Raw genomic sequence first — 26258 nt, 5'->3', positions numbered from 1 at the left:
GGCAGTGGCAGTCGCAGTGGCAGCTCAGCCCAGCTGGTGCTGGCTGCTGTGGCACCCAGCTTGGCACCCAGCACCCCTGGCTGTGTTGGCTGCTCCTCAGGCAGCTCCTCCCTGGCTGTGAATCCTCTCCTGGAGGATTCTGGCCGTTTCCAGCTTCATGCCATCCTCTGGGTGCTGCTGGCCACAATGGGTGGTCCGCTGTGGGAGTGGGCAGTGCTTTCCACCTCGGGGTGAGAGACCTCTCTGGCCACCCCAAATTCCCAGCAATGGTCCTGCCCCACAGTGACCTCTGCCCCAGCAACCCCTGACAGGGGGTTTCCAATGAGCTCTTAAAATCCTCCCACATTGGAGATGGCAAAATGTCCTGGGCAGTCAGTGCCCCTGCAGGGCTGGTGCTGTGCTGGGAAGGTTTCCTGGGGCCCAGTGAGGGTCGGTGGGTGGAGCTGGGGGCTCTGTGAGGTTCTTTCCCTGATCCTGTGATGAGCAGAGGAGTGGGCTCAAAGGTCAAGGTACCCCCAGGCACCTCCGGTGTCCCCACAGGCCTGGTGTCACTTGTTCCCTGTGGGTGTGGGGTTCACATCCCCGTGTGGGTGATGGGATGAGCACCCCTCCTTTGGGCCAGCGTGGGAGAGGAGGAAATCAGAGCACAGCCATGGGTGTTAACCAGAAAAAGCCGGTGGCGTTCCTCTTTCGTTCCACGTACGCAGCACCGAAAGTGTCCTGGGGAACAAAGGGCAGTGAGGTGGGCAGGGAGGGACCCCCACACACATGGCAAGGGTTCCCTGAGTGGGTTGGGCACCAAAAGCAGTGGGATCACCCTGTTCTCAGGCTCTGTGGTTCGGCAGGCAGCTTGTTTTTGTTTTTTGGGGGGACTCAGGGCTTTGCCTCCTTCACCCCAATCCCAGGATGTGTCAGGGTCCCTGTGGGTGCTCCCACTGGAAATGAGGAGCTGTGCTGGGGTCCCTGTGCCCCCAGGGACTGTCACACCTCACTTTACCCCGCTGTGTATTAACTGTGTGATTCGAGCCCTGTCTGTCCTCGCCGCTTCCATCCCCGCTTCCATCCCTTCCCAGCGTCCCATCCACAGCTCCGGGGTGCTCCAGAGCTCTCCAGAACATCACACCCAGCACCTGCCTCTCCCTCCTGCATGAGGACACGGAGCAGATTCCCAGCTTAGAGCGCTCCTGGCAGGAGAAATTAATTACGCGGCGCGTTTGCAAACAGCCCCGTGAATGAGTTTGCCTGGAACAGAGACATCCCTGAGGACATTTAGCTATTTTATATAGCTTCCCTTTATCTCAGCAATCTCAACATGCAATAACACGGGCTCCTCAGATCCTCTAAGTGCTCTGAACGTGCTGCAATTTGTACAGGCTGTAATCGACAGGAACTGGGTTGTAATTAGAGTCAGTTGCTGCAGATTGCCGGGTCTGGGATTGCTGCTGGAGCCGGAAAAGCAGCGCCTGCAGCTCCTGTGAGGAGCCCAGGTAGCTGCAAGGATGACTGAGGGCAGTGTCCTCCACCTTGGGACACCTCCCTGTGTCCCCTCAGGGCCCCCCAGCACCCCGATGGCACCGTGGTGACTTCTCTCCCTCGCTGCTTCCTCCTTGCTGCTTCCTCTGGCTGCTTCTGCTTTTTCGCCATCACCGAGGGTGGCAGAACTTTCCCTGCCGGTGCTCGTTGTGCCCCCGGATTTTGAGGCTAAGATGGACAGAGTTTGGAGCAGCCCATGGCAGGAGGTGGGACTGGATGGGCTTCAAGGGCCCTCCCAGCCCAAACCAGTCCATAATTCCAGGATTTCTGTACATTTTCCCTGCCACTTCTTGCTGTCGGTGATGGAGGAATTACCTCGAACACTGCCCATTGCAGTGACTTTATTCCTGGGCTCACACCTCAGCTTTGCAGTTTTCCTGCAGCTTTGCACATCCCATGGCTAAAAATTCCCACATTCTGTTTGCTTTGGACCAGCTGGTGAGGAGGGCTGGAGGGCTCAGGAGGTTCCTGCTCCAGTGGGACGGCGCTGAACTGCTTTGAGAGGGTTTTGGGCTGCAGAATCATGGAAAAGAGGCTTTAAAAAAAAAATAATTAAAAGAACAGCACTTTTGTGAGTGGGTCTGTGGGCGTGGTGGGGTGGCTGTGCCAGGGGAGGTGTGTGGCGCGGTGGCAGCGCGGTGACAGCGAGGTGACAGCGAGGTGACAGCGAGGTGACAGCGAGGTGACAGCGCGGTGGCAGCGAGGTGACAGCGAGGTGACTCTGCCCATTGCAGGCTCTACGAGGGGAAGGAGGCAGCCGAGTTCCAGCGCTCCCTGCAGCGTTTCTTCCTCGCCCTGAACCAGCTGATGGGGTCCCCGCTGGAGGGTCCCACGCTGATCTCCCAGGTATGAGGCGCTGCTGGGAGGGCTCAGCTCTGCTGTGGGCTGGCAGGGAGGGTGCCCAGGCCAGCCACTGGCTGTCCCCATGCCGAGGTGACACTGTCTGTGTTCATTTTTGAGGTGACACTGCCCCTCAGATGGTGTCAGAAAGAGCTGCCACCCCGTGTGCTGCCCCGCTGTCCCCAGGGTCCCCCCCTTGTGCACCCTGAGACCCCAAACCCCTCACTGCACTGGGGCTGTGGCCTGGAGCCGGGTCAGCAGCTCGGTGGCACGGGGCAAATGCTGTCCTGGCCACCCCTGTGCTGAAGCCTGCAGAGGAAAATCTGGGAAGGGTTCCTGGGGATTGTCCCCATCCTGGATCTGGTCTCACTCCCTGCATTTGGGAGCAGGCTGGCACAGGGGGCTGAGGGAAGCAGAGCTGGATGGGTCTGGGATGGGGCTGCCCTCTGCACCCACGGCCTCCCAGATGGAAGGAGGCTCCAGAGGATGCTGCTGGGTGTAACTTTTTCTAACTAATTCTTTTTCATTTCTTTTTTTTCTCTTTCTGATTCTGCTGCACTTCTTCTGGACTTTTTTTTTTCCACTCCTGGATTTCTCAGTCTCCTCTGAGCTGAGCTTTTTGGGGATACTCCTTCATGGGGAGTCCTGCTTATCTCAGTCCTCCAGGTCAGGAAGAAAACTCCAAAGCCTGATAGGATCTTGTTTATTGTATTTATTAGGATGTTATCACAAAACTTGGCAGGTCTCTCCAGACTATCTGCACAAGTTCAGTTCACTGCAATCTGGCTCATTTTCTTCTGATGGTACAGAATGGCCTTGTGGCTCACTTTGGCTTTGAAAGCACAAAATGGCCCCAAACTACACAGTTCTTTTATCTTTATACTTATTCTTACCCAATTAACAATAGACATGTATATTATTTTTCTTAATGACCCATCACCTGTGTGCTGCACTGGGACATTTTCTATCCAATCACTCATTATTACCCAAAACCCTCTAGAAAAAGAACATGAAGAAGAAATAAGGAAAAGAAACAACATTTTAAATCCTCCATGTTTTCTCCTGCTTTCTAAACTAACTTAAACTCTAACTTTTTCACCCAGTGACTTAAGAAAACTTTAATTGACACACTCACACTTTTAGCTTTTCTATCTAACTTTAGCAGTTGTTTCCATGTATCACCATGAAAACACGCTCATGAATTTCACATTGTATGAAATTCAGTGTTTTTCTGGGTGTCAGAGTTAAGGATCAGAAAGGAGGGCACACAGTCTGTGTCCCACACTCCAGCAGTGGGAGCCCTGTCTGAAGGCAGCTCTCTGGTGTCTCTGCAGGGAGCAGCTCTCAAGTATCTGCCCTCCATCCTCGAGGACGTGTTTGGGATCTTTGACTCCTCTGCTCTGGGGTAGGGTCCCTGTGCCCCCACCAGCCCCGTGTCACGCTCAGCACCTGCCACAGCCACCTCTGTCCCCACATCCAGCACAGGGCTGAGGCTGAGGGGGGTCTGGAATCACCTCCTGATCTCTTCCCAGTGCAAAAATGGGAGAGTTCTGCTCAGGTTCAGCCTGTGCTTGGGCAGGGCTGAGCCTGGGAACTCAGCCCCAGCTGGGTTCATTTTGGGAATTCAGGCAGGGTTTTCCTGCTGGCTGCCTGTGCTGGGCACAGCTGCCCTGTGGGACCATCCTGCCCCATATCCTCTGCCCCATCGAGGGGCTCCCCCCACCCAGCAGCCCCATCCTGACCAGAAGCTGGAGCTCCTGTGTCACGTTCTGCAACCACAGGATCGTGTCCAGAGAAACTACAGTTACCAGGAGCCAGCATGGGACACCAACGAGACGGGCTTCTGTTCAAGAAACCATTTATTCAGCATGGGAACAAGCTCAGATTCAGTGACAGAGAGCCCCAAACAAAGGCAGGGTGAGGGGTTTTAAGGGAGAGAACCAGGGTGGAGTTTAGGGTCAGGGACCACTAGAAACACAGCAAGGGAGAAACCCCAGGGGCTCAAACCTAATCAGAACTCCTCACAAGGGGTCTGGGGTGGGACAGCTTCATCCAGGGCTCACACTGCCCATCCTCCAAAGCAGGAGGTCAAAATTCACACACATGGCTTGCACCATGCCTCTCACTTTAACAATGCTTATCTGAAACGAAATCTCAGCTCCCTGAGGCACCTCAGAGCACTCCAGGTTTAACTCCTCTCCTGGTGGCAGGGCTGTACTGCGGGACTTTGTGGGGAACCTGCTGCCCCAACGCCTGCTGAGGCAGAAGCTGCAGTCCCTGAGCCACATTGCCAGCAGCAAAGCCTTCCAGTCCCACGGTGAGAGCGGTCCTGGTGGCACTGTCCTCGCTGAGCCCACCCACAGGCCATGGATGGGGATGGGGATGAGTCCCTGAGCAGGGACCCCTCGTGTGCCCGGGGTGGCTCCACAGATGGGGACAATTCCCTCATGCCTGTGTCCCCTTTGTCCCCCCAGAGTGCCGGGAGCTGGTGTTGCAGGCGGCCCTGCCCATCCTGCAGGAGCTGATCCAGGCAGGGGAGGAGGAGGATGCCTGCATCGAGCTGCTCAGCAGCATCCTGGAAGTGCTGTACCAGGCCCAGAAGGTAAATCAGGAATCAGTGACCTGACCAAACCCCTCTGAGTGGGGTTAAGCACCAATTCCAGCCCAGGAGTTCACTGTAGTCAGCCAGGGGACTGTGGGTGTCACCATCCCAGCAGAAACATGCCCAGGGTGGGGAAAAACCCTCGTGTTTTTCACCTCAGTGAGTTTCTCGTGGGTTGCCCAGCATCTGCATGAGTGGGGAAGGGACTTCCAGACTCAGGGGTGACACTGACCTGAGGGTGGTGGGGACATCACCAGCTCTGCAGGGCTGGGAGGAAGGTGAGAGCAGGGAGGAAGAAAATGAGGGAAGGGACGAAGGTGAAGGCAAGGAGGAAGAAAGTGAGGGAAGGGAGGAGAAAAGTCAGGGCAGGGAGGAAGACAGTGAGGGAAGGGAAGAGGGTGAGGGCAGGGAGGAAGAAAGTGAGGGAAGGGAGGAAAAAAGTGAGGACAGGGATGAAGAAAGTGAGGGCAGGGAGGAAGACTGGTCAGTGATTGCCAGTCAGCCCATATCGGGGCAGTATCACACTCCAAAATAAAGAGTGATGGCCCCAAATGTGAGGCAGAGACATGGTGGGCACCCACCCACCCAGCTGTGGCCTGTCTGGGGTGGGCTGGGGCCATTCCTGGGGGTCTCAGCCCTGTTTCTGGTGATTGCAGAGCGCAGAGAAGCTGCGAGTGCGGCACAAGGACCGTGGGGACGCGGAGCTGGTGAGTGTCCCTGCAGCAACACAATGTTCTGGGAATGCACAGGGCTCTGTGCTCGGGCTTTTCAGGAGCTTTCCTCTGTTCCTGCCCTTCCTGGCTGCTCTGGGGTCCCTTTTGGGGGCCCTTGGGAGGTTCAGGTGTCACACCTGCAGTGCAGTGACTGGGCTGTGGGAGCTGAGTTGGACACTGTGTCCTGGGAGGGTGAGGTGGTTCTTTAATCCACCAGGAAGCCCAGGATTGGGATGGAAAGCTCAGAAATTATGGTGAAATGTCTCATTTCGGGCTTAACTTTTAAACCTGAAATAGCCTTTATGGAGAGTGTGGTGGGACACTCTTGGGAGAGGATTCTGCTCTTGGTTCAGCCCCATGAGAGTTGAACCCACCTTTGCCTGCCCAGCACCAGTGCAGCCATCCCCATCATCCTCAGCCATCCTCAGCTCTCCCCACTGTCCCCAGACACTTTACCAGGGAGGTGAAACAGGGCTGAGCTGTTCAGACATCCCAAATCCCATATTTAGGCTGGAGAACATCTGACACCAGCTCCGGATCAGGCTCCATCCCTGGTGCCACCAGCCCTTGAATGAGCCATGCTGGGACATACCCCAGAGCTGGGACATGCCCTGCCATGGCCCTGACACCTCTTACCTTGCAGGCACAGGTGAAGAAGCACATCCAGGTGATGCTGGGGCAGCTGCTCCACACGGTCAATCGCAGGGTGATCGTCCTGGACCGGGAGAACCCGCTGAGGGTGAGTCCCACTGCGCCTCTTCCCTTTGGGCCGCGTGGGAGAGGCGCGAGGTGTCACCGGTTTGGGGTCTGGGGGTGTGGGACTGGCTCTGCTCCTCGCTGGCCCTGCTGCCACAACCCAGCAGGATGGGGGTGGATGCCAGGGATGTGCGCGGTGGATGCAGGGGAGAGCAGGAGCCGTGCTGGGAGCAGGGCTGGAGCAACCGGAGAGCAGCGGGCAGTGGGCAGGGGCAGAGGTGCAGGAAAAGCAGTTTTGGGGGCAGTGAAAAACAAGCAGCTAATCCCGGTGAACCATCGCAGTTTTACATGCTGAGAGTGTATGAGGAGCACGCTGGACGCACGGGAAGGGAGGGGACAGAGCCCCTGGGGGGACAGCGGGGACTCGAGATCCTCTCTGGGCACGTGGAGCTGTGTTGGTGTGTGTTCTGGAAGCCCGGAGCAGGGAATGGCTGTACCGAGGCTCGCTGTGCGCCGTGCCCGGGGGCTGCGGGCAGCCGGAGCGGGGCCGTGCCGCGGTCCCAGCGCCGGGCCATGATTCAGCCGTGACTCAGGCAGGGGATGCAGGCGGGGTCGCACTGGGGCTCCATCCTGCTTTTTTCCCTCGTTCCCAGGCTCTGTGACTCAGGGGCAGCGATGGAGGCGGTGGGGGGATGCGGGGGATGAGGGTGATGCGGCGCAGCCCGCGGCAGCAGGGAGGGACCCTTGGCCGTGCCGCGCTCCTGCCGCTCGCTCGTGGCTCCACGGGGCTCTCCCAGCACCGCCCGTGGTTCCCGTGCTGCTGCCGCAGCCCCCGCCCTCAATCGGGGGTCCCAGACCCCCAGCCCAGGCTGCTCCAGCAGCTGGGAAGGGCTGAGGGGACCAGAAATGCAGGATAGCATCTCTCCATCCATCCCCTTGCTGCTGGGCAAGAAGGGAGTTGTGCCCCCGGGCCACTGTCCCGGCTGTACCAGCGGTGTCCCCGGCACACGGAACGGGCTTTAACCCTGTGTGCATTTCCTGCTTTGGGGTGCTGCGGTGTGGGCACCAGGACATGGGACTGAAATGTTTGGGAGAAGAGCCTGCGACAGTTCCTTTGAAGCTTTAAGAGTTTATAATGTAAATAAGTGTTTAGGGGATTATTAACATTCACGTATTTTAGAGAATATGGGAATAGAGAATATTTGGCCAAACCTACCCACCCTGCATTCCCTTCCGCTCGCCGTGGCCGGGGGTGGCCAGTGCTTTTGGAGGAGGCTGGACAATGTTCCCCTTCCTGATGTCTCCCTGCTGGGAGAGCTGTGGCTGTTCCCACCACGGCCACTCCTCAGGGTGTGCTCAGACACCCGCTGCTGCTCTGGGATCCCGATGCCGAGTTTTCCCTCTGGTGGCAGCCCCACAGAGCCTGGGATATTTGAGCTCCTCATTCCTGTCTCCCTATAATCAGCCAGTGCATCATCTTCCCCACCCATGAGACCCCTGCCCAGCCCACCCTTCCACCCGCGGGTTTTGGGGACAGGTTTCCTCTCTCCAGGCCATTCACAGAGACCATTTTCCACTGTCTCTGACCAGTGGAGATCCTCGGTGTTCCCGGTTAACCTGCATGGGAGGGATGGGTGAGCAGCACCCTCTGTGGGGTGCAGGGATGGGCACCGATTTGAGCCTGGGTTGGGGCAAACCAGAGGGAAATACAGGGAAACAGCCGCTGCCCCCTCCTCATCCTCATCCTCCTCCAGAACAGAAATGCACAGGCGGGAGAGGATGTAACAAAAATAGCGTCTCCGTGGAATTTATTGAATTCTCCTTAAATACAGCCGCTGCTCCCCTCGCCGTTTCCACACCCGAGCTCCCCGCGTTCAACGGAATGGTTAAAAATAGAAAAGCTGGTGCTACCCAAACCCTACCGTGGGAGGGAGGGAAGGAGGGAGGGAGAAGAGGTGGGCAGGGGCTCAGTGCCGGGACGGTGCCCCCGCGCTCCGGGCTCACCGGGCATTGCGCTCACAGGAACCAGAAGCATTTGCGCCGGGATTTCTTCACGTCCAGCTTTGCCGGCAGCCTCGACACGGGCGATGGCTCCTGGCCGGGCGGTGAGGTGGTCCCCGCCGCCCCCACCGCCACCCCCGCCGCCCCCAGCGCCGTCGGGGGGGAGCTCGGCCCCGTGTCGCCCTCGATGTGGCTCAGCACCCGCTGGAAGCGGCCTTCCTGCTGTCGGAAATCGTGCTCCACGCTGCGGCACGCGGGGACCGTGTCAGGGGGCAGCGTGGCATCCCCTTGTCGCAGCCCCCCGCCTGCCACAGCCCCTGGCAACCCAAACACAGCCCCTGGCGAGCTCAGATTCCCAAATGAGCCCGCAGGGAGCTCATCCAGGCAGGGCACGCCGCCCAGAGCTGAGCCCTGCTGTGTTCCCGAGGTGGCACAGGGACATGGCCGGACTTTCTGGGGTCACAGTGCGGCCCTGTGAGGGGACATCCTGCTGCGTGTGCCTTCAGACAGCCCCTGTGGGCTCTGAGGGGCCCCAGGGCTGGATCCTTCCCAAATCCCAAATCCTTCCCCATCCCGCCGGAGCATCCCTGCTCCCCCTTCAACCAGAGGGACGGATCAGTATCAGCCTGACCTCGTGGCCCGGGGTCTTTTGGGGTGGCTCCTTCTCAGCTGCCCCATCCTTTTGATCCATCCTCTGTCTCCAGCCCCACTGACAATGTTTTGTGTGTGGCCGGCAAGAGCTGGACACTGGCCTGGATGGGGAGCAGTGCTGAGGTGGTGGGGGCGAGCCGGGGGTCTGCGGGACCCCTGTGAGCAATGAGCCCCCTGGAGAGGGGCTGTGCATCGCAGGGGTCGTGGCTGAGGACAGCTGCAGCATCGGGAAGCAGCGAGAGCATGCGAGGCTCCCATCACACGGGCAGGAATTAGAGTGGGGTAGCTGGGGTTGGGGTCGGTGAGGGGGACTGTGCCCTCCACCACAGCTCTCAGCTTTCCTGTCAATGCTGGAGCCCTCAGTGTCCCCACAGCTCCCTGCAGCTTTTGCTGTCCCCTCCAGCCCTTGCTGTGCCCACAGTGTCCACACAGCCCCCGGTGTCCGCGCAGCCTCCGGTGTCCCCGCAGCCCCCGGTGTCCCCGCAGCACCCTGTGGAGCGGGCTGGCTGCTGGCAGCCACGTGCTGCGATGTTCCCTCACACGGAAAAAACGTCAATCTCCTCGCACCAGCCATGTCCCATCGGATCACCGAGGTGCCGCGGAGTGCGCCCGGGAACGCGCACGTGGCGCGGCCGCCCCGCACACGGGGAGCGCCCCACGAGCCCCCCGGCGCTCTGACACCTCCTGTCACCTCCTGTCACCTCCCCTCCGAGGACAAGGAGCGACCCAGCCACTTCTAGAAGAAAGGGCGAGGGGTGCAGACCGTAATGGAGGGGGCAGCGCGGGGAGGGACCTCAACTCCTCTGCAGTGACATGGGGAGGGGTCGGCACCGCTGTGGGACCCTGAGATGGGACAGGGGCAGGCAGGTCTGATCCCCTCCATGGGCCATCCCTGGGCTCTGGTGCTGGGGGTGCTCCCTCACCCTGTGTCCCCCCAGAGCTTCTCCTCACCCCATGGGTGGCAACAAAACCCACAGCGAGTCCTCAGCGGGAATGGCCATTCCGGGGAGCCACCTCCCCCAGATGTGACATCTGTGCCACTGCCATGCTGCGTGGAGACAGGATCGTCAGGCCTAATTAGCCTGAAGTCCCCCATGAGCTGCAGCAGGGGTGTGTGGGGAGCAGGAGAGCCGGGGCAGCAGCACCGCTGAGCACAGGGACACGAGGGGGCCCCAGCCGGGCACCCCCAGCCTGAGGTGCCCTGAGGAGGGTGCACTGAGCATGGCAGGGCAGTGGCCCACACGTGCACCACGGTGGTCAGGCACCAGAGTATGGCTTGGGACCAGCTCACCGTGTCCTACACATCCCAGCGCTAACAGCATCCGCTTAATTAACAGCAAAACGGGAACACGCCTGGCCAGCCACCTGCACTGCAGAGGGGACAGCCAGAGGGACAGAAGGACACCCAGGAAGGGCAGAAAAGCTTTAGCAAAACTGCAACCCTCCCAGTTTCCCCAAAGATGATGCTGGGAGGGCACGAGATGCCTTTTCCCACACACCAAATGGGATCTGAGGAGACAGCGCAGCAGAGGAAGGGGCTTCCACGCCAATGCTGGGAAGCAGAGCCCAGGCCCTGTGTTCCCAAACCATAGCGAGGGGCAGGAACCCATCTGCAGCATCTGTGCAGAGCTGGCACAGGGACAACAGGATGCAGCCTGCATTTGGAGCGAGCCCACGCAGCAGCCGCTAGCGAGGCTTCCCCGATAGATTGCTGTTACGGGAGATAAATGCTCTGCCATCGTGCCAGAGCAGCCCCCTTCCAGCTGCTGCTCCTCCATGGAGATCACCCTGGCTGATCCTGGGAGCAGGAGCCGCTCCCTGCGGGGAGGAAGGGACAGATCCAGCCCAAGTGACAGCCCAGACACCCAAGAGTGGTCTGTGTGCCCCCAACACGGGGACAGGAGGTGCAGGATTGTCACCCCCCCTCCTGCCCCACAGCCAGTGGAGAAGTGTGGGAGTGCAGGGAATCAGAAGCCGGGGGATGCTCGGAGCCAGGGCTGGCCCTCACCTGTAGATGATGCAGGCACAGTCCCGGCAGGTCCCGCAGTTGGCGATGTCCTGCCCGGTCCGGTACGAGTGTCGCCTGTGACAGAGATGTGCTGTGAGCTTGGAGACTCAGTCTGGCTCTGTCTGTGTCCTCTGCTGACCCTGGTCCCTTGTGTGCACCCAGCCCAGCAGCCAGGACTCTCCTCTCTGGATCCCAGCTCCTTTTTTCCTTGGGATTCACACCCTCTTCTCCCTGTATCTCAACCCTTTTCCTGAATCCCAGCTCCTCTTCCTCTCTGGGACCGATCTCCTCTCCTCCCTGGCTCCCACCCCCTTTCCTCTCTGGGATCCCAGCCCCTTTCCTCCCATTTGATCCCAATTAACACCAAGCCAGGTGGCTCTTGGCTTCTCAGATTTCTCTGATGGGAGCAAACCGGTGCTGGAACCTCCAAACCCTTCCCAGTGTGTCCCCCCCTCCCATTCCCATCCCAATCCTCATCCCGAGGGTCCCTGTGCAGCCCCCAGGTCACCACACATCTCCCCACACACCGTGGAGGGAGCCCTGGCAGATGGGCACAGGGAGATGCTCCAGACTGATCTCCAGCCTACGCCAGACTCGGAATTCATCTTTTTGATGCTTTTGTACCAAAGCATCCTTCTCCTCCTCCGGGAAGGTGCACAGGACTTGGATTAAGTGGATTCCTGCCCAGGCTCAGCTCATGTGGCTACATCCTCCTTCCTCTCCACAGAAGGGGTCTTCACCCCACATTTCTCTTAAACTGGTGCCAGACCCCAACCCTGCGACACCCTGATCCCAAGGGCTGCACTGGGATCCTCCTGCACCCTGCTGGTCCCTGCTCATTCTGTCCAAAAGGAGCCCTGTGAATGCTGTTGGTCCCTTTGGGACTCCTCCATATCTCCATTGCCCCTTCAGGGCTGTGGATTTTGGGGGCACAGCTGAAAGGACACGTCCCACATACACATCAGATTTCCTCGTTGAAATCTTCCTCCAGTTACTCGACCTTGACCACGGTTGCTCTCAGCCCTCAGAAACTGGGTCTGTTAATGCACCAAATTACACATTGCAATGGGGATTTATTCTGCCAGCACCTGAATTAGATCGTGAGGCCCTTTATATATATATATATATATATATATGAATATATATGTGGTACGTATATGTGTGTGTGCCTGCGGCTCTGGCATTGTACAACAGCCCCCCTCTGCAGGGAGAGCTCTTCCTGGGATGGTCTTTCATGTTTTATATAAATAATTTTTTGTGGGATGTTTGTGGGTCGGTGCCAGGATGTTTCAGGGCTGGTGGCCCTGCTCTGGTGTGCAGTGGGCACCTGGGATCTGACTTGTGGCAAACGAGGCCGTGCTGTTCTGCAGCATAAGGACACCAGGATAATGTTTTATGCCATTTCCTATCCCTGGATTTCCTATCTCTGGGCATCTCGTTTGCTTCTTTGACTGGAAAATGGAGTTGAGGTCTTAATTAAGGTGTCCTGGACCCCCGAGGGGTCCCTCCCTGCTGACAGTGCTCCAGGGAGCTCTGTGCTTCACTCACAGCCAAACCCATCTGATCTAACAGATGGATCACAGCAATCTTGGGCATCAGGAACAAGCCACAGAGATTTTACAGGAGGATGCCAGGACCGGCACCTCTTGGGGGTTTGTTGGTTGCCCTCGTGTGAGATGAGTTTGGAGCGTTTCAGCTTAAGGCCTTTATGAGAACACCTTGCACCATTTGGCAAATCTGCCTGGGAGGCCAAAGACGCCCTGCCCCTCGGGACAGGTCCTGGGCAGGGCAGGATGGAGGTGCTGGGCACCTCCCCGGGATGCAGCCACACCCATCGTGGTGGCACCAGCCACTGGATTTGTGCCACAGGTCCTTCCAGGGATGTGGTGCCTGGCTAAACCTGCCGTTGGGATGTGACATTCCAGATCCCTGCTCCCAGTGGCCAATGGACAAATCAACTGTACCAGAGTCAGGCAGGGGCCCAGCACCCCCTCATCCCCCAGACCTGCACCCCTGCACCCATCCCTGGGCACGGGGAAGGCACTGTGGGCCTGTGAAACCTCGAACCAGGACATGGAGCCACGTGCGCATGGACAGCAGCTCTGAGTTTCTCAGAAACACCTTCAGGAGGCAGCAGCATCCAAATCTCTGTCAGGGTCCCCCATCCTACATCCCCAGCCCCTGGGGACATTGTCCCCACAGCCCCCCACTCTGTCCCCTCCTACTCACCCATCCCGCTGTGCCTCCTTCTTCTCCAGGTCCTGGATGACGTCCAGCAGCACCCGGATGGTTTGTTGGCTGGTCTCCAGCACCCCTTCCAGGGACTGCAGCTGGGAATGCAGGTCCCCCTGCTCCCCGGGCCCACCTGGGCCCTCTCCCTGAGATGTCCGGGCATCCTCGGCCCTCGCTGGTGGTCCCACCGGCCCCTTGGCCACCACCACCAGCTGCAGAAGGTCCTGGACGTGGTGTAGCGTGTCCGGCTGCTCCGCGGCGAGGCAGGGCTGTCCGTGCCGGGGGGCCTCCGCTGCCCACCCGGCCGCTTGTGTCCCCACGCCGGGGCCCTGCGGGGCTGCGGACAGCGGCTCCCTGGGCCCCTCGGGCCCTGCCCAGCCACGCCCGGGTTCGGCGGCGCGGAGCCGGCTGCAGGTACCGAGGGCAGCTGGTGTCTTGTCCGGCGTGGCGGCGGCCGAGCCGTGCCAGCCCGGCGCTGGTGGCATGGGGGCTGGCGAGGCGCAGCAGGGTCCCCCCCAGATCGCGGCGCAGAGCTGGTGCTGGGGTGGCGGGGGGTCCCGCGGGGGGTTGCCCTGAGGTGGCTGGCGGAGGCTCTGGGTGTCCGTGGAGGGGACGGGCTGCCGGCGGTGCGGCGAGGGCTGGCACGGAGCTGCTGGGCGGCCGCAGGGCAGGGTCCGCTCCGAGTCGCTCCGGCCGAGCCCCCGCTGCTCGGCGGGCGGCCGGGGCTGGCCGCAGGGCACGGAGGCCGGCCGTGGAGTGATTCCGTGGCTGCCCCGGGGGCTCCCGCGGAGCTGGGCACAGGCTGGGGATGGCGGACAGGGCTCGGAGGTGCAGCTTTGCACCGGAGGGGCGCAGCGAGCGGCGGGGCACCCGGCAGTGCCCTGGTAAGGGGGAGGGGGGTCCCTGGGTGGTGGCGGTGGGGGCGTGCGGCGCACCTTGGCGTGCTGGGCGACGGCAGCGGTGCGGTCATGGGCGGGGAGGCTGCCGGGGGCCCGCGGGGGCACGGCCCAGCTGGCCACGGTGGGCACGGCCGCTCCCGGACACCGGGCGCTCGCCACGGCGGGAGGTACCGCATCCCCCGCCACATCGCAGACGCTCTTGCTGCGGGGCTGGGGGGCCGGGAAGGGCTTCTGGAGGCTGGGGGAGGTCTGGATGGCGGTGCTCATGCACGCCTTCCTGGGCATGGGCAGCGTCAGCGAGCCCGGCTGCGCCTGGGGCCAGCTGCGCCGCGAGGCACGGAGAGCCGCCGGCTCAGGGGGGTCCCTGGGGGGCGGCGAGGCACGTGGGGTGTTGTGGCCGGGGTCGGCAGCGGGCCCGGGCGGGGGGCTGTCCGCCCGCCCCACGCCGGCCTCCACCAGGTCCTTGAAGCGGACCTGCTGCGTGCGGTTGCGCCGGCGCTTGAGGCGGCTCTCGATGTCGGGCGAGTCGCGGTTGAGCAGCACCGAGCGCACCGTCATGGCTTTCTCCTGGCTGCCCTCGCCGGCGGGGGCCGGGCCGGGCACGGGCTCACGGCTGACCATGGCTCAGGGCCGCGGGGCCGGGGTGCTGCGGCGGGGCGCGGGGGGCCGAGCGCCGGCGGCCGGAGCCCTGGGCTGCAGCCGTCCCCGGAGCTGCTGGGGCGGCGGGCAGCCTCATCCCGCGCCGCCACGGACAGGGGATGCTGGGCGGGAGGTGGGCGAGGGGCCGCCGGGCATTGCTGCCCGCTGCCCGGCCCTACAGCCCCCGGCTCGCCGCCCCGACAGCCCTGGCCGGCACCGCGGCTCCCCGCCGGCGCCCGCAGCCCATCGTCCCGCCGCGGCCGCCCGGGCTCAGGGCAGCCCGTTGAGGACCGCCCGGTGCCGGCCGTGCCCGCCCATGGCTCCCGGACCTGCGGGGACAAAGAGAGGTGCGTCAGAGCTACCGCGGCCCCCGAGGACACGAGTGTCCCCGTGGAACTGCCGGCCTCTCCCGCCTCGGCTCCCTCCCAGCCCACCATCACCAAACGCGAAGAGACAGGCTTTGATCTGCGGCGCTGCCTCCTCAGCACAAAGGGAGAAGGGAAAAGAAAGCCCTTTAGCATAAACACGTTCCGAGTTCACAGCTCAAATCAAGCAGAAGCGGCTGTTAAAAATAGCTCTGCCTCGCCGGGGCTGGTGCCTCGTGTGCGGGGCGCGGGCAGCGGGAGGGCAGGGCAGGGGCCGGGCCAAGGGGCTCCCGGGAGGGACGGACGGATGGACACGGGGCACACGGGTACCAGCTCTGCTGGGGATGGACAAGGCGCGGAGCACCCATCCCGCACGGGACATGGGATCCATCCCGCCTGGGGCATGGCCACAGTGACACAGGGGACCCATGACGAGTGAGGCATGGCCAGATAGGCACAGGGGACGTGTCATGTGTGGTTGTGGCCGGACTGGGCACCAGAGGTGCTGTTTGGGCTGCAGGCATGGGGGATCAGCTCTGTGAGCAGCGGCGAGACAGTGGCTTGGGGACACGGAGTGGCTTCAGACACATGAGAACCAGCAGGAGGGAGAACCTTCTGTAAGGCCGGGGGATGTCACTGACACCAGCAGCACTTCACAGTCGGCACAGGCGGTCCGACCCGGGGTCACAGCGGTGATTGCACCCAGCTATATCCCCATCCTGGTCCCTGCCATTGTCCCCGTCCCTGCCATCGCTCCCGCAGGGCTCTGCAGGGCTCCTCCTCCCCACATTTGCAAGAACCACTCCGCAGCTCTGGCGTACCCCCAGCACCCACCCCCGTGCCCACCTGGCTCTGCCTTTGCCCACTGGGCCGCCGGCGGCTGCCCCGTCCCATCACACTGCCCGGGCACCGGCAGCACGGGGCACACCGGGAGCCCTGCTGGGATGTCCCGGGTCGCAGGGAAAGCCGTCGGCTCGTTTTGGGACACAGCCAAAGACAGAGATTCCAGCCGCAGCGAGCAGTGGTTCAGCTTTGCCGCACCACGCCGTGTCCCGTGTCCCACATCCCCGTGGTCCCCGCCCCAGACCACAGCCCGGTGCTCCCGCACTGTCCCCGCACTCTCTCCGCACGCCGAGGCAGGAGCCCCGCTGGCTCTGCGGCCCCCCTGCCCTCACTGCGGACGGACACACGGCTCAGCACCCCCGGCCCCCTCCCTGCCTTGCCTTGCTCCTGCTGGCACGAAGCGCTGACTCAGCACAGCAGCCCGGAGTCCCCAGTGCCGGCACAGCCAAACTTCCAAGCGCTGCCTGCCGGTGCCCCGTGCCCGCCCAGGCCGGCAGTGAGCGCTGACCCAGCGTGAGCAGGGGGCTCTTACAGCTCTCCCTGCGCCCACCCCGGCCCCGCACGCCCCGGCGCCTCCGCGCACCCTGCTCCGTGTTCGTCGGGATGCTGCTCCACGCGCCGCCCAGCCGCCCGGCGCTTTTCCTTTCCCGAGCTTGGAGCCGTGCCCAGACACCCGGAGATGTCTGCGAGGCAGGACGAGACGAGCGATGGGATGGGGCTCCTCGTTAGTATGGACAGCAACAGGCGGAGGAGCGAGCTGGCTGGGGCTGGAGCCAGAGGAGCCCGTCCTCGCTTCCTGCATCACCACATCCCTCCTGAGCCGGGCCACGGGCACCCACGCTGGCCTGGGCAGAGCCTGCCAGGATATCCACGGCCGTGGGATGAGCCACGCCTGACGTGGGGTCACCTCTGTCCTTGTGCCACAGTGTCACCTCTGTCCGGTGCCCAGAGCTTGGTGCCCCCGGCCCCCGGCAGCATCCTCGGCTGTGGGCATGCCAGGGAGGGCAACACTCTGAGGGCAGGGGGACCCGCTGGCCACATCTCCGTGCTGGAGCCGAGCATTTCAGAGGAGCCTGCGTGTGGCCAGCCCGCTCTGGAGGGCTCCTTAATGGGGGCGTGGGGCAAAGGGAGCTGGGAACGGCTCCAGGGGCTGGACACGGGGCAGGAGCGCCGCTGGCACGGTCCAAGAGCAGGACCAGCCCTGTGATGTTGCCACGGGGCCCTCGCCAAGCCGTGGCTGACGCAGCGTGGGACAAGGCCATTCCCCTGCCGACGCAGCAAACGCGGCGCTGTCGCTCAGCGAGGCCTCGCCGGAGCACCCTCGGCCTTCCCGAACAGCCGGGAGATCAGAGACGAGCCACAAGGACAAAGGGAAGCCTATAAATTATACATGGAGCAACTCCGTTTGGGAACAGTTCTGAGGATGTCAAACACCCACGCCAGGACCCTCCCACGCATCCCTGCGTTCTCTTTGTGCTGGGGTTGGATTTAGTGCCGCGCTCGGGCGCTGTTTGCAGCGCACCGACATCTCCAAGCATGGATAATGAGTCCTGGTGTGGGATGGGATCAGGATGGTGCTGCCCTGTCTGATGGACTCTCCTGGACTGTCCCTGAATGTGAGGAACCAGCTCTGCTGATGGCTCCAAAGGACATCTCAGATGCACCTGGCACCCAGCCACACCTGGGCTCAGCGCCTCAATCCTGCCGCTGCTGGAGACCCTCCAAGGTCCTGAGCCCACCACAGCCCCTCCCAGGGTCTACTCCAAGAGGACCCCGGGTGGTCACTCCTCCCTCCAGAAGAGACCTGCACAACCTCCCAAGGCCGAAGCAGGAGCCCTGATGCTCCACTCTGATGTGCCCTGCAGGACATTGGGGTCCTCCTTGGGGTGGTCACTGGTGGACAGGGAGCCACAGAGCCCTGGCATGGTGACCTGGGGGATGCAGGTGGGCTGGAACTGTCCAGGGAATGGGTTTGGTGCCTGAGTAATCCCCTCTGAAGGACGGCAGCATGAACCAGCCACGCCAGTCAGCGCGGGGCTGCGGAGAACACTGCTCATCAAACCCATTTGCTGCCGGGCTTGACGAGGTTCCAAGTTTGGTCAGTGGAGGTAAAAGCCTCGGCGAAGCAGACTCGGGTTTCTGTGAGGCATTTGACATTTCAGCGAAGAAAGCAGCAGGATCCCAAAAGCAAAGTGGCACACATTAAGTGGATTAAAACCAGCTAACCAGCACATCTCTGCTCGTAACCATCACCTGACCACAGAGAGAAACTGAGGAAAGGGGAGAAAATGAAAAGCAAGGAAGAATAAAGGCCAGAGGGAATGGAGCAGAAGCTGTGCAGGATGGGGCTCTGGGTGGCAGCTCCAAGCTCCACTCCCAGCAGCTGGAAATGCGTGTTGGCAGGTCGGAGAAGCAACTTCCTTAAAAAGCGAGGCCAGCTGGCATAGGAACAGCTTGGAAAGGTTTTGCACAGTGCTGGACCCTCCATCTCAGCAATTTTTTGAGGTCTGAGAGTTTTTCTCCTCTGGTTCCTACAGGAATTCCAGGCACATGGATAAGACAGCAGGTCACATCGGTGATGTACAGGTGAAAACAGGTGATGCCACAGTGACACAGTGGATGAGTTCTGCAGCAGTGGGTTCTGCTGGATGCTCACACAGCTGGGAATGATCTCTCCTCCTCTGAGTGATCCCAGGAGCTGAGGAAACATCAGGAATCTCTTCTCATGGACACCCCTTAGGGAGCCCCAGCACTGGGTTTCTTTGCCAGCGCTGATGGGTGGTGAATTTTGTGAGTAAGAGGCACTAAACCTGCCGGGTTTGAATCATGGGACACATCTCTGGTGGTGCAGGGCTGACCTCAGAGGTCAGAGCCTTGCTTCACACCACCCTGTCTGGAAAGTTACCTGCCAGCTTCTGCCCTTTCTCCACCTATCCTCTCCCTCACCCTTGCCGGTAATGCCATGGAAGAGGGAAAAACGAAGCAGACACATAAATCTTCTTCTCAGGACAAAGAAAGCCAGGAGATGAGATTTATGAGAGAGGAAGTCAGGTTCTCCTGGAACTGCAGAGGAGAGAAGTGAATGACCTGGCTCTGCTCGTGAGGTAGTGCCCCTGTGGGGCAGCACGTCTGATTTTCCTGATCTCCAGAGGCGAGAGAGGAGCTGCTGGCAGTGGAGCGGGGCAGCACTGGAGGATGAGGCGCTGGAGGGGCAGGAACCAGGCTCGTGACACATCACAGCAGAGCATAATCCCGCCTTGGCTCTGGGAGGACTCGAGGCGTTTGTTCTCGGATCAGAGCATGTGTGGGACTCGAGGATGGAGGACTTGGAGCAGCTCCTCGGGCAGCTTGCACACCCGAAATCTGGTTCCTCGCTGAGGAAGCTCCACCACGAAGCCAGCTCATGCCCTGCCCTCATGCTTCTCTTGGAGGCTCTTCCAGAAGCCGGCTGCTGGGAGCCTCACAGACCTTCTCATTTCCTGCAGGCACTTAATCACGGCCCGTTTATATCCGACTGTACTCGTGCCAATGGAGAGCTTCCGCTCAAGCAGCTCTTCTCCCTCCTCGGTGCTCAGCTTTCACAATCCCCAGCAAGGAGATGTCCCTTCTCCAGCCACATTCCCAGCGCTCCCCGAGTCCAGCTTGGCTGCTGTCCCCAAGGCCAGCTCCCCATGTCCCTGATGGACCTCGCAGTACCTGATCCCCTTCCTCTGGGCATCGCTCAAGGCTCTGCTCAAACACCACTGCAGCCCCCCTGGATCCCTGGGTTGGCCTGGCCGAGGACACAGGTGCTGTCCCTGCCACCAGAGCCACACCTGGGGTGCCCCAAAGTGCCCCCAGCCTCGCATCGAGCCTCGCCCGGGGGTTCTGGGAGTGGCACCGGCACACGGGTCCCAGTGCGAGCAGCAGGAGCAGAGGGATCCGCGCTCATCCCTATGTAGGTCACTGGCTGAAGTGCTCTGCGGGAACATTAGTCACTCTCCAGCCACGGGGCCCAGGAGAAGGCTCTGCCACCCGGCCGAGGCAGGGAGCCCCCACCACCCACCTCCCCACGGTGCCAGCACCCACGGCCACCCCACGGGCTCCTCTCTGGGGCCACCGAGGCTCCCGGCTGGCCTGGCCGCACGCGCCATGGCTCGTGCCCACAGAAGGGATCCCGTCGGCCGGGGAAGGAGCAGTCACATCCTCCCGGCACATGGAGGTCACCAACTCCGCTCCCATCGCTCCCCTCCGACTGCGGATGTGCTGGAGCTGCAGATGAGGGCTGCACACGGTCAGGGAGACGGGAGTACAAAGCCTCTGCACGAGCCTTCAGAAGCTGCAGAAGCCAAATTATTCCTCTGTCTCCCGTGGATGCTAATACGGCTGTCATGGCAGTGGTGTCTCTGTTTCCTGTGCTACCTGCTGGCGTTCCCACCTCTCTGCCAGGCAGAGGAGCATTGGAATCACTGCTTTAATGAGACATGAAGAGGTGGAGTGACCTGCCTGGGGGAGCACGGGCAGAGCGGGACCAGCTCAGGAGGAGTTTGTTCTGTGTCCCAAGGCTTCCCTCAGCCGCATCCTGCAGGAGCAGGTGAGCATCCCTGGAGCTGTGGTTCAGTGCCACCCTTGGGGCTGCAGGAGAGATCATCCTGGGAGGAAGAACACCCTGCTCTGCTGCTTCCTTCTCAGTGAATGGGACATGGGAAGAAATACCATCCTCCTCTGAGCCCTGGAGATGCCCTGTGTGGCTACACGGACCTGGGAAGATGCTTGTGATGGAGATCCAGCCCAGAGAGCTCGGCTGGTGCCCAGCACCAAAACCCAGGGCTCTGCTGGCATCTCCAGCACGGGCTGATCCTGCAGCAGTGACAGGACAAGGGAAGTGGGACATGGCACAGCGACTTTTGGCCACAGGAGACCCAGCTCATCTGCAGCCCTGCGCTCTCCAGGGAGGATGTCTCAGCTCTGGAGAAGGGATTGGGCACCCATCTGGAGCCCACCTCCCCACCTTGCAGAGCAGCTGCCTGGGCCAGGGGACCCTGAGCGACAAGGGCTCTCTGTGGGCTCCCTCACAGGCCAGAAATGGCATCAGAAAGCCACCAACTGTCCCCAGAGCACACGTCTGGAAAAAGCTGGAAAGGCTTCACCGCCCAGCAGTTCCTGCAATGCCCCAGCCGCCCCTGCACACAGCGGTTCGGGCTCGGGGGGCTCGGTCTGGGGTGCAGCAGGGACCCCCTGGGGCAGCCCTGCACCCACTGGCCACGGTGCCGGCAGCCAGCGGCACAGCCTCTGCAGCTGCAGCTCCCAGCACTGAGAACGTCCTTCCAGAATACAAATTCCTGCCTTTAAGTGCACTCCCAACGCCATCGAGCAGCCTGCCCCTCTTTATCTCCATGCGCTTTAGACAACGCTGGCTACCAGGGGAATTTGGGAATTGGCAAATTCCTTCGCCTCGTGCCTCAGTTTCCCCACCACCAAAGAGTCCAGACCTTACGGAGCATCTCCACAAACACGCGAGGCAGGCTCTGCCCACGGCACCGGTTAGGACTGGAGTAGTGTTGTTAGCAGGGACAGGAATAGACACACTAATTATCTGTGGCCTCTGGATGCCACCATGCTATTAAATAATTACAATAATTATCATTTGTAAAGAAGACAACCTCAGACCAAAGGAGCTTCTGCGACGAAATCCACCCCGTTCCTCCGAGCGCGCCGGAAGGACGAACGCTCCCCGCGGAGAGGGGACACAGGGAAGGGCCGGAGGTGCCATCCTCAGCCCGGCTGTGCCCGAGGGTCCCCCCCGCTGCTCCCGGCCCCGCTCCTCGGGCAGCAGCGCCGGGAGGGAGCGCAGCCGGCGGTCCCCGCGTCCCCGAGGGGCTCGTTCCCGTACCCCCGGGAGGGGCCGAGTGTGGAGATCCCCGTGAGCTGGCACTGAGCCCGCCGTGCCCCTCAGAGCGAGCAGCTGACACCGATGTCCCCGTATGTCCCCGTGCTGGCACAGCGGGGCCGGTGGTTACTCATACGTGTCCACCTCGTGCTCCCAAACACGAAAGCGGCTCCGCGGAGACCTCGGCCCCTCTCCCGCACCGCTGCCGGCAGCCGCAGCTCCAGCGGGGTTTGTGTGCGTTCCCGCGGGGAGGACCGAGATCGGAGCACCCCGGGAGGGACCGGAACACCCCGGGAGGGACCGGCGCATCCCCATTTCGCGGGACCGCCTGGAGCTCGCTCCCGCATCCCAGAGCCCCGGCGGCGGACGCAAGGCCTCGGGCTCGGAGCGCGGCGCCGGGAGCTGCCGGGAGCAACGTGGGCTGAATCCCTCCAGCCCCGGCCGGCGTCACCGCGGCGCGCGGTACCGAAAGTGACATCCCTGGATCTGCGTGTGCGTGTGTCACCCGGCACAGCCCCGGCTGACGGACGCGTTCCTAACGAGGGGGAGCGGAGATGAGCCCGCCTGGCCGCTCCCCAGAGCGGCTCCAGCACGCAGCGACCCCGGAGAGCGGCGGGGCCACGGGCAGGGGCGGACAGGGCGAGGCTGCGGCAGCGCTGGAAGACGTGGGGGTCCTCGGCCCCTCTAACACAGCGGCTCCCACCGCAGATGCACCTCCATAGACTACACACCGTGCCACCATTCCAGCACGGCTGTGTCCCCCAGAGACCCCCGCCACGGCAACCGGCGGCCACCTCGGTGCGGGGTGCCCAGCGCAGGGGGCTCGGTGCGGGGTGCTCGGCGCACGGTGCCTGCCGTAGGATGCTCGGTGCGCGGTGCCACGGTCCCCGTGCCTCCAGCTGTTCCCGGGCAGCTCCTGCTCGCGGGCAGCAAAGGAGAGTAGGACAGGGAGGTGCCGCGACCCCCAGGGACCCGGGGACACCGAGGATCCCCCTCGCCAGCCCAGCTCGGTTCGTCGCCCCGGCCCCGCCGGCCCCCGCGCATCCCGCGGGCCGAGGGTACCCGCGCAGCTCCCGAGCCCCCGAGGTTCCCGCACCGCCGCGCAGTCCCGGTTTCGGGGCTCCCCGCACCGTGTCGCCTCTCCCGGCACCGGGGTTCCCACGCCCCGGCTGCGGGGCCGCCCGGGGTCCCGGTACCGGCCGGCATCGCAGGGCCGATGCTCGCAGCAGCCGGTCCGGCCGCCGCCCCTCTCCCCGGCCGAGCCTCCTCCCCATCCCGCCCGGTACCTGGCGCTCGGCGGCGGCGGCGGCGGCGGCGCGGGTCCGGCAGCGGCGGGGGCGGGGCTCGGCGGGGCGGGGCGGCGCGCGCTCTCCGGTACCGAGGCGGAGCCGGCGGGGGCGGAGCGGGGCGGGGGGCGGAGCCCCGCGATGGAGGAGGGCGCCCGGGAGCCGAGCCCCGGAGGTCCCGGCACCGGGAGAGCGCTGCTCGGGCGCTGCGGTGGCTGCGAGCCCCGGTCCCGCGGGCCCCCGGCGTGCCGGTGCTGCTGCGCGGGGCAGCGCTCGGCGGGGTGGCCGCGGGGCTGTGACACCGCATGGATTCCCAAAAGACCGCGAGCTGTCGGGGTTTGATCTGTTTGCTTCGCACAAGAGAATTCCCTGCAAACCCCTCGTAGTCAGGGCTGGCCGAGGGAGCGCGTTGCTTCCCCGCGGCAGCTCTCGGTGGGCTGCTCCCCATCCCGAGGGGCTCCCGGAGCCCTCGGTCACCGGCAGCAGCCACATCCCTCCCCGAACAGTCCGCTTTGGTGTGCACGTCGCTGGCAAGGTCCGGCCTGGGGCTGCAACGGGGCTCCGTCTCCGCCGGAATCCAGGAGGAAGCTCCGGCAGTGCCAGAAGGTGCCTGCGGTACCCGGGATGGGCAGCGGTGGCCAGCGCCCGGTGCCGCCCTCACAGGGCTCACGGCACGGCAGTCTCTGGGGATGGGCTGGCACCTGAAGCCACCCACAGAGCTCCGTCAGTGACACTGGGACACGGCAGGGCCATCACGCCTCCTGAGCATGCATTATCCCAGAAACAGCTGCCCTTTCCCACCGTTTCCAGCCTCGGATGTATCTCTGGGACAGCTTTCCAGGCAGCATCCCGCTCGTGCACGCTCCACTTGTCTTGCTACAAAGCCGGGAGCCTCCTGGAGTGGAGCTAAGGGCTCTGTTTGGGACCCTTCACTGGAGGCACTCCAGAAGGAACCTGCTTGCCATTTTCAAAATGCCTTTTCATCCAGAGAAGGCCTTAAATTATCTCAAAAATGACAGAGTTGCTTCAGCACAGCTCTGTAACTACACCTGAATCCCCCTGGCATCATGGTGGGTGCAGGAGCCATCCTGTCCCTGGAGTGGGATACACAGTCTGGGAACTGGACATGAAGGGGCCAGGAGGTCTGGGGAGCTGGGGAAGAAGGGATCAGGGAAGGTCCAGCTGGGGCTCTGGGTCACAAACTGGCTGGAGGAGCAAGGACAGTGTCCTGTTCCATGGTGCCAGGGCCTGACCAGCTCCTCTCCCCAGAGTCACTACGTGGCCTGCATGGCTGCCATCCTGAGCCAGATGGACAAGGATCACTACAGCACCTACATCCAGGCGTTCCCTTCCCGGCCGGAGCTGATGGTGAGTGCTGCCCCACGGCAACACCAGCACCTCCCTCACAGCATCCCCGGAGGGCACTGCAGTCCAGCACAGCTCCTGACATCTCTCCCTCCCTTGCAGGACTTCCTCATGGAGACTTTTATCCTTTTCAAGGACCTGATTGGGAAGACGGTGTATCCCGGTGACTGGGTGGTGATGAACATGGTGCAGAACCGGTGAGGGGCTGCGGAGGGACCCGCAGGGGGTTGCTGGGGAGGGTGTGAGCGCCCGGGATGCCTCAGGGCAGGCGGGCACTGGAGCACGGCTCCGGACATGCAGGACTGGTGTGATGGACAGGGTTTATCTGCTCTGAGGTGGGCACAAAGGAGCTGCCCACCTCTTTGTGATGATGGTGGGCACACCGGGATGGGCAGTGGGCACACCCATGCTGCCCTCACTCAGTGCCTGTGCTCACTCGCCCCAGGGAATTCCTGCGTGCCATCAACCAGTTTGCCACGACCTTAACCGAGATGTTCCTGAGCAACAGCAACTTCGAGCTGCAGGTGGGTGCGAGCTGCCTCAGTCCTGCTTTGGGCCAGGTGGGTCAGGAGAGGACCCAGGTCACCGTGCCCACCCAGCCCGGCACTCATCCCTGTGCTTCCACTGCAGCTTTGGAACAACTATTTCCACCTGGCCGTGGCTTTCCTCACCCAGGACTCTCTGCAGCTGGAGAACTTCTCCCCAGCTAAAAGAAACAGTATTCTGGCCAAGTGAGTCCCCACCCGCCCTGCCCCGGGCTGCCACCTCGCCACGAGGTCAGGGGTTTTGGGATGAGCCAGCCGGGCTGTGTGCAGGCGGGGCTGCAGAGCGGTGCTGACTGGCCTCTGTCCCGGCAGGTACGGGGACATGAGAGCCACGATCGGAGCATCCATCCGGGACATGTGGTACAGCCTCGGTGAGCCACGCTGGGCAGCGATGGGGGATTTTTGGGTCTCTGCGGGCTGATGTCCATCAGCACCGTGCCCAGGGTGGGTGTGGGGAGCAGGGTTTTGCTGGTTTGGGCATGGCAACCTGCACGGGTGTTGATCCGCCCCCCATCCCTCCCTGTCCTCCCAGGCCAGCGCAAGATCGAGTTTATCCCGGGCATGGTGGGTCCCATCCTGGAGATGACGCTGGTGCCGGAGCTGGAGCTGCGCAAGTCCACCATCCCCATCTTCTTCGACATGATGCTCTGCGAGCACCGGCTCACCGGGAGCTTCAGCCGGGTGAGAGCCAAGGCTGCTCCTGGGGGAGCAGGATGGGGTGGGAACCACCCACACCACGGGAGTGGCACGGCCTGGGAGTGGGGACGGGCACCGTCTCTTTAGGATGGGGAGGGGCTGCTCCAAGCTCAGCCCATCTTCATCCCCGCTCTGCAGTTTGAGGATGAGATCCTGCGCAGGCTGGACAGTGAGGTGGAGGGCGGCCGTGGGGACGAGCAGTACATGCAGCTTTTCAAGAGCATGTGAGTGTGCAGTGACATCCCTGTCCCTTCTCCCCAGGGCACAGCCCTTTGCTGTCACCATTCCCTGCCATCCCACTCCTCCTCATGCTGTGCCCTGGCCCAGAAGGTGCCACGGGGGGAAAGGGACCAGTGAGGAGGAAGGCTGGTGCCTGAGCACCATCGTGTGCCCTCTGCATGGCTCTGCTGCCCCAGCCAGCCTGCCCCAGCTGTTTCCTCTGCCCCAGGAGATGCTTCTGTCCCTGGTGATGCCC

The 26258-nt window shown here is 62.4% G+C and overlaps 2 protein-coding genes across 3 annotated transcripts in view; one reads left to right on the top strand and one right to left on the bottom strand.

Moving 5' to 3' along the window:
* Positions 1–26258, top strand: part of LOC107203409 (dedicator of cytokinesis protein 2-like) — a 45899-nt gene that overhangs the window by 11990 nt on the left and 7651 nt on the right. For both annotated transcript variants that reach the window (XM_015625498.3, XM_015625499.3), the window contains exons 23-35: positions 2268–2379; positions 3708–3778; positions 4584–4690; positions 4848–4975; positions 5632–5682; positions 6332–6427; positions 24447–24545; positions 24645–24739; positions 24988–25066; positions 25173–25273; positions 25400–25458; positions 25620–25768; positions 25922–26007. In XM_015625498.3, coding sequence (XP_015480984.1) covers positions 2268–2379; positions 3708–3778; positions 4584–4690; positions 4848–4975; positions 5632–5682; positions 6332–6427; positions 24447–24545; positions 24645–24739; positions 24988–25066; positions 25173–25273; positions 25400–25458; positions 25620–25768; positions 25922–26007 — 1233 coding nt within the window. The remainder of the gene's footprint in view (positions 1–2267; positions 2380–3707; positions 3779–4583; positions 4691–4847; positions 4976–5631; positions 5683–6331; positions 6428–24446; positions 24546–24644; positions 24740–24987; positions 25067–25172; positions 25274–25399; positions 25459–25619; positions 25769–25921; positions 26008–26258) is intronic.
* Positions 7142–14796, bottom strand: LOC107203411 (INSYN2B protein-like). The gene is made up of 3 exons (XM_015625500.2): positions 13274–14796; positions 11045–11119; positions 7142–8629 (listed from the first exon to the last, which is right to left on the bottom strand). Exons 1-3 carry the CDS (start codon positions 14794–14796, stop codon positions 8401–8403), a joined length of 1827 nt encoding a protein of 608 aa, XP_015480986.1. The 3' UTR covers positions 7142–8400.

Source organism: Parus major, chromosome 4 (genome assembly GCF_001522545.3).
Source record: "Parus major isolate Abel chromosome 4, Parus_major1.1, whole genome shotgun sequence".
NCBI classification, from domain to species: Eukaryota; Metazoa; Chordata; class Aves; order Passeriformes; family Paridae; genus Parus; species Parus major.
Note: the sequence above shows the minus strand (reverse complement) of the source record. Positions and strands in the feature narration are given on the sequence as shown.

Excerpts from the sequence above, each read along its gene's own strand:
- LOC107203411 (XM_015625500.2), bottom strand. The coding sequence starts at position 14,796 with ATGGTCAGCCGTGAGCCCGTGCCCGGCCCGGCCCCCGCCGGCGAGGGC. Across the intron at positions 11,120-13,273 it reads AAGGAGGCACAGCGGGATGG|GCGACACTCGTACCGGACCG; the intron begins GTGAGTAGGAGG and ends TCTCTGTCACAG. Across the intron at positions 8,630-11,044 it reads TGTGCCTGCATCATCTACAG|CGTGGAGCACGATTTCCGAC; the intron begins GTGAGGGCCAGC and ends CGCGTGCCGCAG.